This window comes from Helicoverpa armigera, chromosome 14 (genome assembly GCF_030705265.1).
Source record: "Helicoverpa armigera isolate CAAS_96S chromosome 14, ASM3070526v1, whole genome shotgun sequence".
Classification (NCBI taxonomy): Eukaryota; Metazoa; Arthropoda; class Insecta; order Lepidoptera; family Noctuidae; genus Helicoverpa; species Helicoverpa armigera.
Window position 1 is genome coordinate 7,607,983 of NC_087133.1, and position 11,573 is coordinate 7,619,555.

At 34.5% G+C, this 11,573-nt stretch overlaps 3 protein-coding genes across 4 annotated transcripts; 1 reads left to right on the forward strand and 2 right to left on the reverse strand.

Moving 5' to 3' along the window:
- Positions 1-440: 440 nt before the first annotated feature.
- LOC110375661 (putative peptidyl-tRNA hydrolase PTRHD1) lies at positions 441-1,541 on the reverse strand. Its single transcript, XM_021333872.3, has 2 exons — positions 1,091-1,541; positions 441-677 (listed from the first exon to the last, which is right to left on the reverse strand). The coding sequence occupies exons 1-2, from the start codon at positions 1,277-1,279 to the stop codon at positions 492-494; spliced, it is 375 nt and encodes a 124-aa protein (XP_021189547.3). The 5' UTR covers positions 1,280-1,541; the 3' UTR covers positions 441-491.
- A 3,409-nt stretch (positions 1,542-4,950) lies between these two features.
- LOC110375663 (U6 snRNA-associated Sm-like protein LSm8) lies at positions 4,951-5,413 on the forward strand. Its single transcript, XM_021333873.3, has one exon. It carries the CDS (start codon positions 5,084-5,086, stop codon positions 5,372-5,374), a length of 291 nt encoding a protein of 96 aa, XP_021189548.1. The 5' UTR covers positions 4,951-5,083; the 3' UTR covers positions 5,375-5,413.
- Positions 5,414-5,578: 165 nt separating this feature from the next.
- On the reverse strand, positions 5,579-11,116 carry LOC110375655 (probable mitochondrial glutathione transporter SLC25A40). Of its 2 annotated transcripts, none has more exons than XM_021333865.3 (9): positions 10,868-11,116; positions 10,623-10,780; positions 10,031-10,193; positions 9,269-9,391; positions 8,570-8,668; positions 7,956-8,062; positions 7,493-7,574; positions 6,934-7,132; positions 5,579-6,344 (listed from the first exon to the last, which is right to left on the reverse strand). In XM_021333865.3, exons 1-9 carry the CDS (start codon positions 10,956-10,958, stop codon positions 6,293-6,295), a joined length of 1,074 nt encoding a protein of 357 aa, XP_021189540.1. In that variant the 5' UTR covers positions 10,959-11,116; the 3' UTR covers positions 5,579-6,292. The 2 variants fall into 2 exon arrangements, with proteins under 2 accessions (XP_021189540.1, XP_021189539.1); XM_021333864.3 differs by having other exon boundaries at positions 6,934-7,141; positions 10,868-11,115.
- Between the last annotated feature and the right edge of the window lie 457 nt (positions 11,117-11,573).

Genomic DNA, 11,573 nt, shown 5'->3' on the forward strand with positions numbered 1-11,573 from the left:
GAAAAGTGGCAAATAAAAAAATATTTATCACTTACTCAATAAAACTTGTTCCACTGCTGGCAAAACTGTTTTATAGTGGCGCTATGTTTTTTTTTTATTTTATCAATATCTGATGAAAGAATCTATAAAATCATGCAATTCTCGAAAATTTAGGGTATGCATTAGGTATACAATAAAAACTTGAAGTGCATATAAATTAAATATATTTAATGTTGGTAGGTAGGAAGCAAACCTTGAACCTTGAGTGTATATGAATAATTCTGTGCAGGCTAGATTAAACCAAAAGTTGTATAATAATTATGTTGTTTTTAATTCATGAACAGAGACGAATGACGGAGTTTTAATTTTGCTTGGCCAAGGCCAAGGCAATATAAATGTGCATGTCATAAATAAATTTTCAACTTAGGAGTAAAGCCAATAAATAATAAGATAAATTATAGTGATTTTAAATTACATATTTATTTACAATCTGCTATATAATTTAAATTGTTTTACGCATTAAGTTGAAGCTTCATTAGTTTATATTTTCCTACAAACTTTTTAACTTCATCCTTAGGATAAGGCTTGAGGGCTAAGCAAGTGGGAATATTTTCTGGCTGTTCTATCCATAGTTTGTGTGCTATTGAATTTTCTTTTAACTTTTCTGTCACCTTTTTCAATGCTTCTTCATTGGGCACCTGAAATTGAAATAAAAAAAAAACAATGTGAATTATCTATGCATCACCTAAGTGCTTGATTGAAGGCATGCGTGGATGAAGTCAAGAGGTCAGGTTTTTATTCATAACTGCTGCGAGTGAATTAATTTGTAGGTATGTAAAGTTCAGTTGAACAATCATAATTAAGTAATAGTTTGTAATAAAGATATTGGCAATGAGAAGAGTTAGAAGGGTATTCAGAAGCCAGATAATCTGACCGACAGTCTTACCAACAAGTATAGGGTTGCCAGGGTAACTAAGTTGAGAAGTTCAGATAGGCAGTCGCTCCATGTAAAACACTAGAACTCACTTGCATACGGTTAGACCCGAAGCTGACCCCAACATAGTTGGACAATGGCTTGATTGAAGTTAGATATAAGCAAGGCTGTACAAACCTCTAACACCACTTTGTGCATATTATCCATATCATTCAGATACTGTACAGTTGTCTCGTCATCTTTGTAGAGATGGAGCACAGCTGTTGACGCGTGACAAGCCTGGGCCACTACTGATCCTATAGACCATCCCAGCTCCTTCAGTAAATCGGTACGAAGCAGAATATACTGCACGATTGTATTCGACATTTTCTGTTATAAATTAATCTACAAATGCTTGTATTTTGCTTCTAGCATGAACCTATTAAAAACCGGTTTGTGATTTTCCAGTTGTTGTCTTACTTACTAACTTTTTATACCAATCACTGAAGTAATAAAAATAACATGTTCAATTAATGTTACTAAATTAAAATCTAGCAATTAATTCAGTTATTAATTTCCTAACCTACATGAAAACAACCTATTGGATTTCGATTTGTTGTTATGTTTTTGACGTATTATTTTTGTCTCTGGCTTTCGTGACGGGTGTCATTTTAAAGCTAATTCTGCAACAATTTCCAAAACTTCTTATGACTAATACTTAAAAGTTGCCATACATAAAAATAAACTCTATGGCATCTTTGCCCGAATGAAAATTTACCCAGCAACCCGTCTTCCCAAAGACAGTGGGATGAGCCGCTCTGCAGAGTAACCCGGAATAGTTTGATAGAAACGGCAATTACTCCTGCTGAGCGAGCGCGCCTACTGGCTGTGGGTAGATGGGAGTCGGGGCTTTGGCTTCAGGCACTACCGTCGTCAAATATTGGCACCATGTTTGACGATACAACTTTCCGCCTCGCTACTTGCTTACGTATAGGAGCACCGTGCTGCTCCCCTCATCGCTGCCACTGTGGTGAGGCTGTCACCAGCCTCGGACACCACGGCCTGTCGTGCAGCCGCAGTGCGGGCCGTATTGCCCGGCATGCAAACATCAATGACATTATACGTCGGGCTCTTGTTGCCGTCGGGGTACCAGCTGTATTAGAACCAAACGGCTTGGCACGCGACGACGGTAAGAGACCAGACGGCATGTCGTTATTCCCTTGGAAGATGGGTAGGCCTTTAGTATGGGACGCAACCTGTGTCGATACTCTTGCGCCATCACACCTTCCAAGTTCTGCGTGCTGTGCTGCTGCTGCCGCTGCGGCTGCGGAGAACCTCAAGCGGCGGAAATATAGTGGCCTTGTCGGAAACTATATTTTCGAACCGTTTGGGGTTGAAACCCTCGGGTCGTGGGGTCCGAGTGCCCACATTCTATTTAAAGATCTCTCAAGGCGGCTGGTTGACGCTTCTCGTGACCAGAAGGCTGGCTATTACCTCGGACAAAGAATCAGCATGGCGATCCAACGAGGTAATGCTGCCAGCCTCTTGGGCACGCTCCCAGTTGACAGCGATGGGGACGAATTTTTTGACGCTTTTTAGTTGTTTGTTTTACTAGGATAGTTTTTGATTTTTATTGTAAATATGTATTGTTAGCTGCCAGCAGTTACAAAGAGGGCAGCAGAGACGAGCGACCATAGACACCTCGCCATTCAGCCGTTCATCTATGCTTGGAGGATTCTTTTTTCGAACGTCATTGTGACAAGACATGTGATAGTTTGACAGAATAAGATTTTGCCGCGTTCTTGACGAATCTTAGTTGATTTTCATGTTAAAACTATTTCTTGTAATTTCCTCGTTAAACAAACCTGCTTCTGGTTTTTAAGATCAGAAGTGGGATAGTCTCACTCCCACTATAAAGTTTTTGATTTCAGTTTAGATTCATTGGCACTTTTACTAAGTACGACGCGGTGTAAGGATATCCGCCATTACCGAAGTTTTTGCCGTTCTATTTTAATTTTGTAATGGATTGCAGTGCGTTGCAATCTACGCAACGGTATATTCAAGATGCTTTGAGGTCAGGTGATCTGTTCTATTGTTTTGATTACACATCGGAAGTAATTATGCTCTTAGCTGTATTATGTGAAAAATGTGTAATAATGTTTTAGTAGAACCATTGGTATTGTCACCTATGAGTATTCTGTGTAGCAAAAGCTGAAGTGAAGTTAACTACACGTAACTTATCAAACCGTAATGGTAGTTGTGTTTTCAGCGTTGCTGACACATGATTAGGAATAATGATATTTCTGAGACATAGTTTCAAAGTCATGCCTTGAATTTATTTCTTTGAGAGCGAAAAGCCTTCCGGATTTTGATGGTCAGAAGTGGCCGAACGAAATGTATGTCGTAAGTGCTTGTTCGCAGACTTATACACGAGAATGTGTAACGGCCGTGTCGTGGCCCAAGCGCTTCTTTGCTGGTGCTGCTGATTGCGGCACGAGCGCTGCTCTGCCGGTGCTCCTGGTCGCGGCACGAGCGCTGCTGTGCTGGTGCTCCTGCTGGTTCTGTTGGCTTATGCCTTCCGGATAGTCTGAGCCTCTGGCTTATGGCTTCTGTATGGTCTGAGCGTCTGACTTATGGCTTCCGTATAGTCTGAGCCTCTGGCTTATGGCTTCCGTATAGTCTGAGCCTCTGGCTTATGGCTTCTGTATAGTCTGAGCCCCTGGCTTATGGCTTCCGTATAGTCTGAGCCCCTGGCTTATGGCTTCCGTATAGTCTGAACAACTGGCTTGACTATGACTTGCCTTGACCATGACTTCCGTATATTTTGAGCCCCTGGCTTGACTATGACTTGATTTGACTATGACTTCCGTATAGTTCGAGTATTTGTTCTTGATAACATATTTCTTGCGCTTGAGTGCACGCTTGCGCTCACGGTATAACTAATTAGTAAAAGTAATTATGTTTCTTCTTACATGATTTATGTTTCAGGCTTACACTCGAAACCAGGTTAATAATTTACATGATTTCTTTGTATCTTGTGTGTGTATATGTGTACAACTAATATGTTTCAGCATTACACTCGACACACTTACACTGGGTGGTATACCAGTGTTCTGTTATTAATTTTGTACCTGTTATTTGATTTAAAGCTGACGTTATTTATTTGCGACTCACTGGGTTTTATACCAGTGTTCTGTTATTAATTTTAAATCTGTTATTTGATTTAAAGTTGATGTTATTTATTTTCCAGTCGCTGGGTGGTATACCAGTGTTCTGTTATTAATTTTGAATCTGTTATTTGATTTAAAGTTGATGTTATTTATTTTCCAGTCGCTGGGTGGTATACCAGTGTTCTGTTATTAATTTTGAATCTGTTATTTGATTTAAAGTTGATGTTATTTATTTTCCAGTCGCTGGGTGGTATACCAGTGTTCTGTTATTAATTTTGTACCTGTTATTTGATTTAAAGTTGATGTTATTTATTTGTCTTTGTTTAAATGTAATGTACTTTGTTTGAGGTTTATAAAACCTTCAATAATTTTTATTCTGAAAGTGAAAAAAAAGTGAAAAAATGACCACGATAACCAATCTTGATTTAAATATGACGAAATTGAGCCAGGTCCAACTCGCTTATTGCATGTGCAGGTGTTCCGAGACTCAACCAGGCTCACCCAGATCCTGCCGAGGACGTCAGGGTGTCAGGAGAGGCCGTGTTAGCTGCCAGCAGTTACAAAGAGGGCAGCAGAGACGAGCGACCATAGACACCTCGCCATTCAGCCGTTCATCTATGCTTGGAGGATTCTTTTTTCGAACGTCATTGTGACAAGACATGTGATAGTTTGACAGAATAAGATTTTGCCGCGTTCTTGACGAATCTTAGTTGATTTTCATGTTAAAACTATTTCTTGTAATTTCCTCGTTAAACAAACCTGCTTCTGGTTTTTAAGAGTATTGTAAATATCTGTGTAAATAAATACTTAATTCCAAAAAAAAAACTCTATGGCAAAACGTGTCAATTTTGATAACTGTCAAATGTCAATGTCGCATCATTTGCGGTGTCATATTTTGTTTAACGGCGTGCTGTTTGTAGTTTTCGTTTAATTCTTTTTCAAGTCGAACATTAGTAAAGCACAAGAATTTAATTTGCCTGTATTAGCCCAAGTTTTATAAGGGATTTAAACTACTGAAGCCATGGCTTCAGGACTGGAAAATTATGTGAATCAAACAGTGTCAGTGATAACTTCAGACGGCCGGAATTTTATTGGAACTTTAAAAGGTTTTGATCAGACGATAAACATTATATTGGATGAATCCCACGAGCGAGTGTTCTCTTCTTCAACTGGTGTGGCGCAAGTGGTTCTTGGACTTCACATAATACGTGGCGACAATGTAGCGATCGTCGGCCAAATAGACGAATCTATTGATAGCAGATTAGACCTTGGGAATATAAAAGCAGAACCTTTGGGTTCTATTGTTCATTAGTTACTTTAAGGATATGTAATAAATAAGATTATTTACTTAGTGGTTGTTTTATTTATATACTCAAAGCCATTTATTTCCTTCATGAACCACTAATTCTGTTCATCTATGCCAAAAGTAGAAGTTACAAACATATTTAATAGTTTCAGTGTCAAACCAAAACATGTCAGAGATTCCTATTAGAAAAGTACAATAAAATAACTAAAGTCTAACATAAAACTTTTATTTCATACTATTTACAAATAAAATTGTGAAATATTTACAAACAGCAACTTGCCGTCTTATTTGTTACAATACCAATGTCTTTATAAAGTAAATAACAAAAACAAGAAAGAAATTCATAACATTTTACAAAAATATTAATTGAAAAATTGTCAGCTTTTAATTACTAGTTCATTTAGAATATTTTTGTTGCCTTCGCATGTGTTCTACTTTGCGTCTTAAACTCTTAATTTCAAAGACCTTATTATCTTTATTAAATGGTGACATGCTCATTGCAAGCTGTGTTTCAGTGCTAGAAAAATGTACACAGGCATGTTATCAACTGCATATTTTTTTTCTTATAAGTTTTAAGATGCATATGCAAGCGAAACATTGCCACCAGCTTGTGCAAGCCACCTAAAACCCATTCACCACTTCCAGATAGGAATTTTAACTTTATAGAACATCATTTTAATTAAATTAGCCTATTCAGTAAATATTTATATGAAAGTGGTGAATCTTTGCACTGCAGAGTTAAACAAGAATAATTCCCATTAGTGCTAGCTACCATTGGACATGGTATCCTCTCTAAAGTTATAAAACAACAGTAGGTAACTATAAACAGCCATAGAATACTAATAAACTGTACTACAGTTCTATCACATTTATCATAATCTAATATTTGTCTAAACTATGACAATCCCTTTTTGTCATATTTTATTATGAGTAGTCATTCTTAGATGGTTGGCCCATCAACACTATTTCTTGATGCCTGAAATTGCAAAAAAAGGGTGAAAAAGTAATTTTAAAAATACAATTCAGGATCTATGATTACTAATTAATTAACTAGCTTATTTAATAGAATACCCTTTTTGTTCTGAAGTTGATATTTTACTACACTAATACAAAATATTAAGATTAATAATGATGATAGTGAGACTTTCTAAAAAGTTAATTTAAAATACATGTGCAGGTCAAAATAACCTAATTACAATATTTCTTAAATATACCTTTAACACAAAGGTCCATATTAGTCAATCTTCAGTTTTAATTATTTCGATTTGTATTCCTTTCCTGAAATTAGCAGGTTTTTAAGGAATAAGTTGGTTGCTATAAGTGGCTACACTTTGGGTAACCCATCAAAATTCTTGTAAATTGACACAAAACCATGTGTTAATTTGAAAATAAGAAATAGGAACTACAAAATACCATTTGAGTTAAATAAAATGTTCACTTCTGAACAAATCTGTTGATCAACCACATTTTAACATGGCAATACAACTTAATATTGTATACCATTTTTACAGGTGTAAAACAGGTGCCTTTTAAAAATATAATTTATTTAACTAATCGTTTTGTACCTTTGCATTTTTTCCTTGTACTTCTGTGTGTTGTATTTTTGGAAGAATTGTTTTCCATATTCGAATGTCGCGATCATAATTGCGCACGCTGGTGCCACTTTAAATATTCGAGGCAAGAATCCCGTGAATAGCCCCTTGACTCCATGGTTGGTGTAAATTGTTCGCGCGATGTTCTTCATATTGGAAGCTCTTTGATGGACTTTACCATCTGAAACAGTAACCAAATCAACAAAAACAAGAATAAATACAGTCTGCCGGTAAATAGTTAGTGCAGTTACAAACAGAGAGGCTAAACTCTTCTTCTTGTCTGATTTGGTAGTGTAGTACATTATTTAAGTTTTTATATTTTTGCTAAAAGTTTTTAAGTTCTTGCCAAAAAGAGTTCAAGTAATTTAATGAAGACATAATGTTAGGAAGACTATTTAGATTTTTTGTATGTGGCAACATTTGTCATGAAGGGACAAAAAAGAAGACTCAATGACGCATGACGTAAAGATTTTTCTTAAGACTCTAGCTACAAGTTCATGCATGTGTAAGATATAAATAAAATGTTGCCAACCTGTATAAATTTCTTTTTCTCCTAATTCTATTTGTTGATGTGTTTTTAGGACGTCAAATGGAAGTGTTACTAATGCTGCAATCTGAAACAACATAATACAGTTTATTTTTAAGCTTTTAATCTTATCATATCATACCCCTCGCATTTTAGATAGCAACACGTATCATTGTAGATTACTAAGCAGAAATAGGTACTATATTTGGATACGTAGAGACCTATGTTCTATTGCACAACTTTTATTTTCTATTACAAGAAGATCAATTCTTTTTTTATATAATGTACCTAGTGTGAGTTTATTTAGGACTCAAAGTTTTAATTATATTTATTGTTATATCAAAACTTGTTATGGTTGCAATGAAGACACCTGATAATTACTGAAATATATTTGTTAAGCTCCTTAAAAATTTGGCACTTATCCAGTAAATGTGCGAAAATAGATAAATAATTATAAAAAAAAACTTACACTGCCTGCAACTGATCCGCAGAAGAAGTTGAATAAAAATGTATTCTTTTCGGAGTCCGGTTTGTTAAAAGCCTTCTTGGTTGTTTCAAAAGTTGTCCAATATAAACCTGAATGAAAAAGCAAAGATATAATGACATAGCATTTTGCTTTAATGACCTGCAAATTTATGTTGCATCATTGATATGTTTATTATGAAATATGGCTATTTTCGTATAGAGCGCTTACAGCAATCAATGGAGAGCCCGATAGATTCATCTTTACAAATAATATTGTGTCGATAACGGATGGAACGATTGAGACAAAATAAATAGTTGCAGGGAGTTGTCCCTCAAGGGATGTTTATGAAATTAGGAAGTCGCTGGCAAAGTCTTGTCTTCTATATTTGTTTACATTAAAGTTTTCTCGTGATTGAAGTCATTAGTTCTCATGATGATGATGTATAAAATAAATTATTTTAATTGGTTCATTAAAACATTGAAAACAATTGAACCGAAAATGTGTGTTGACATTCCATGAATTAATTTTAAAAATGACGAAATGTGTACACACATGTTTTTTTGTTAATTAAACATACACAAACCAATAAAACGAAAGAAAAGTAAATTAATAATTACCTGAAAATGGTACGTCTCGTAATAAAGTTGATCCCAAACCTCGGAATAGTCCTCTATAGCCTTCGTATTTTATGACTTGTCGCAAAGCTACTGTAATATCTGAAAATCGTTTTTATTTCTTTTATTAATAATCACATAACATAATTATTATTATTCTACTAATAAATCGATGAACCGAGAGATCTATTTCTATATAAATTAGTTGCCAGTTGCCTAGTTGCTTTGAACAGTGGGCTTATCTCGCACAATATATAGTTTTGTATAAAATAAGCCAGCATTAAGTAAGTACCTGACTGACTGATAAGCCCTTTATTGGAGGTCAAAGTATCTATTAATTGTATAATCATTATGTCATATAATATGTAGTAGAAAAAATAAGCTATAACTACAAGTATTTTGCTGGACGTTAGGAAATATTATTGTTTTAATCATATACAGCTATTATTTATAATTAAGTCAAACTATGTTACAACATCCTAAAGAGGATATTAATGGCAATTTAATTATTGAGTTTCTTTAAGCAATATATTATACTTTATGATCAGTGGAAAATATTTTGATACTCAAAAAATTTGCTATGATAGCGGCAATTGTCTGGCAGTAAATCTTCAAAATAATAATAAAAAAAGTAGATAAAAAATTAGTTTTTTTTCCTCTTATTGATATACCTTTGCAATATACTGTGTACAACAATTTTACCTGCATATGACAACTTTTTCGACTGCATTTTTGTTCTAATTAGTTCTAAAGGACTGACAATCGTCACAGCTGTCATTCTTGCCGTAGCCCCCGCTATCATTGGTATCCACATTGGTTGTATAGCTGAAAAACATTATAATGTGAACAATCAAATATTTTGAAAAAATAGTTTTATTTACTTACAAACATTTAGATAACATCCTGATTTTATTTTGACCTTGTGACATTTTATCTAATTTTGACATGTTTATTGATAAATTTGTTTTTGAAACAAGAAGTGCGATAGTTACAGTTGGTAGTAAAAGTAAGATTTGGATTTTTTTTTTTAAAAAGCTACCTAATTGAGTCATGTCATTGTGAAAAGCTGATAAATAATTTTCTTTCAAGAAATGTTTCGGCAATTTGAATTTGATGTTTTTTTGTGATTTTTTTTAATACCACAAATGAGTATTGAAAAATGCCATTATGAGTAGCTATAATGATCTTTTATCAATTATATTCTACGAGCAGAGATCCAAAGTTGTTTACTGTTAGTAGATTTAATTTACATGCTTTATATTATGTAACCTTGAATTCAAGGTCAGGAAGCTACACAAGTGAGGTGAGGTAATAGCATATTCTTATATAGGTAACATAAGGAAATATTGTTACATTTCATAAAGTATGACTTGGTGTTTTATCTTGGAACAATACCTTATGGGAACATTTGTTAGTAAGTTCACAGGATTCTTCTATATGATTAATATATTATGATTTACTTACTAGTGTGAGTAGCAGCATTGTATTTAGTTTTCATCCTATATCTGAGCTGTTCATATGATACAAAATATATGACAGTACATGGCAAAGCCAAGACTAAAGTAGGACTTAATCCAGACCATAGAGCGGGAACTCCTTCTAATTTAGCTATTTTATAAAATGCATCCTGAAATCATAAAGGTGTATCATCCTCCGAGCCTTTTTCCCAAACTATGTTGGGGTCGGCTTCCAGTCTAACCGGATGTAGCTGAGTACTAGAGCTTCAATCATAAAGGTGTAATTTACTTCAATCTCTAATTAGAATTTATTATCAAAATCAATAAGGTTACAACATAAATATTCAAGATTGCATTGTTCTATAAATAACATTGCCATTACATGAACATACAAAATCATAATTGGTTTGAAAATTAACATTAAGCTGTTGAGCAATATTTGAACTGAACTATTGCATAATCAATAACTAAAATACCTTATGGTACTGAAGACGAGTCTTTAAAAAAAAATGAGTTTGAATTTCAAATAAACTGTTATGATACATTGATTCTTTTTGGAGCGTTTTAGAGATGTTTTACTAATGTAAGTCATGCTTTACCATCGTGCCGTTGAAGTGCACTCGTCGGGGTATCCATGCTGAGTCTCCGCAGGGGCATATATGTTCCATAAGACCATTGCAATAAAGGTAACATTTATTCGAGAGCAGTGCCTTCTGTTGAGCTTGCAGCCTTATTTTAACCACATCCAGTGGTGTCACTGCAAAGAAACAGCGAAGAGGTTCGATAGAAGACTTTTTTACGATAATTACTTCCTGGCCAAAAAAACATTATAGTTAAAACTTACTGAATAACGAGGTTATAAGGGCACCGGAACACGCCGATGCCATTTGCTGGAATGGAGTAATCCGAAACTGGGGGTCATCTTCTCGAATCATGGCATCGGCTTTATGTGCAATTCAGTGGCAAAAATATTCTTGTACGATATTCATTCGGATCTTTCCTAAGTATTTACGCTACTTCGATTGGAAACTGTTTTTTTTCGATTCTACAAAATCTGTCAATCAGGTGTCAGTGTCATGTGGATTCCAATCAAAATAATCATAGACAAAAGAGCGACGGAACTTATCAATGTTACCAGGAAAAATATTTTCCTCATGCGTATTTTCTATGAATTTTCATAGAGATGTCCATTTAAAATCGTCTAAATAGGGTTTGTTTTCTGATATCGCTTTTCTAATTTAACCAACTTCAAAAAATAATGTTCTATTTTTGTACGCATATATGATGTTTGTTTGTATGGCTAAACCTATTTTCATGCAGATTTAGTGTAGTATTTATCAAACTTAGGACACGGTTTTGGTACATTATTGAAGTGGGTTTTATTTTTTCTGAAAGAAATAATTTTCAGCCAAAAATAAAAGGGTTCATCCTTTTGATCAATTATTTTATGGTTAAATTTTCTTTTTAACTTAATTTATCAGAGTAAAATGTATAATTACTGAATTCCCTGGAAAGGGTTAAATTAAAACACGGTAACTGTCTACCTACAC

Bases quoted from the DNA above. Each gene is read 5' to 3' on its own strand.
- LOC110375655 (XM_021333864.3), bottom strand. From the start codon at position 10,958: ATGATTCGAGAAGATGACCCCCAGTTTCGGATTACTCCATTCCAGCAA. The intron at 8,669-9,268 runs GTAAAATTGTTG...AACGATTTTCAG, and splicing joins GAAAAAGTTGTCATATGCAG to ATATTACAGTAGCTTTGCGA. The intron at 8,063-8,569 runs GTAATTATTAAT...TTTTTCATTCAG, and splicing joins ACGAGACGTACCATTTTCAG to GTTTATATTGGACAACTTTT.
- LOC110375661 (XM_021333872.3), bottom strand. From the start codon at position 1,279: ATGTCGAATACAATCGTGCAGTATATTCTGCTTCGTACCGATTTACTG. The intron at 678-1,090 runs GTTTGTACAGCC...TTTCAATTTCAG, and splicing joins TGCACAAAGTGGTGTTAGAG to GTGCCCAATGAAGAAGCATT.
- LOC110375663 (XM_021333873.3), top strand. From the start codon at position 5,084: ATGGCTTCAGGACTGGAAAATTATGTGAATCAAACAGTGTCAGTGATA.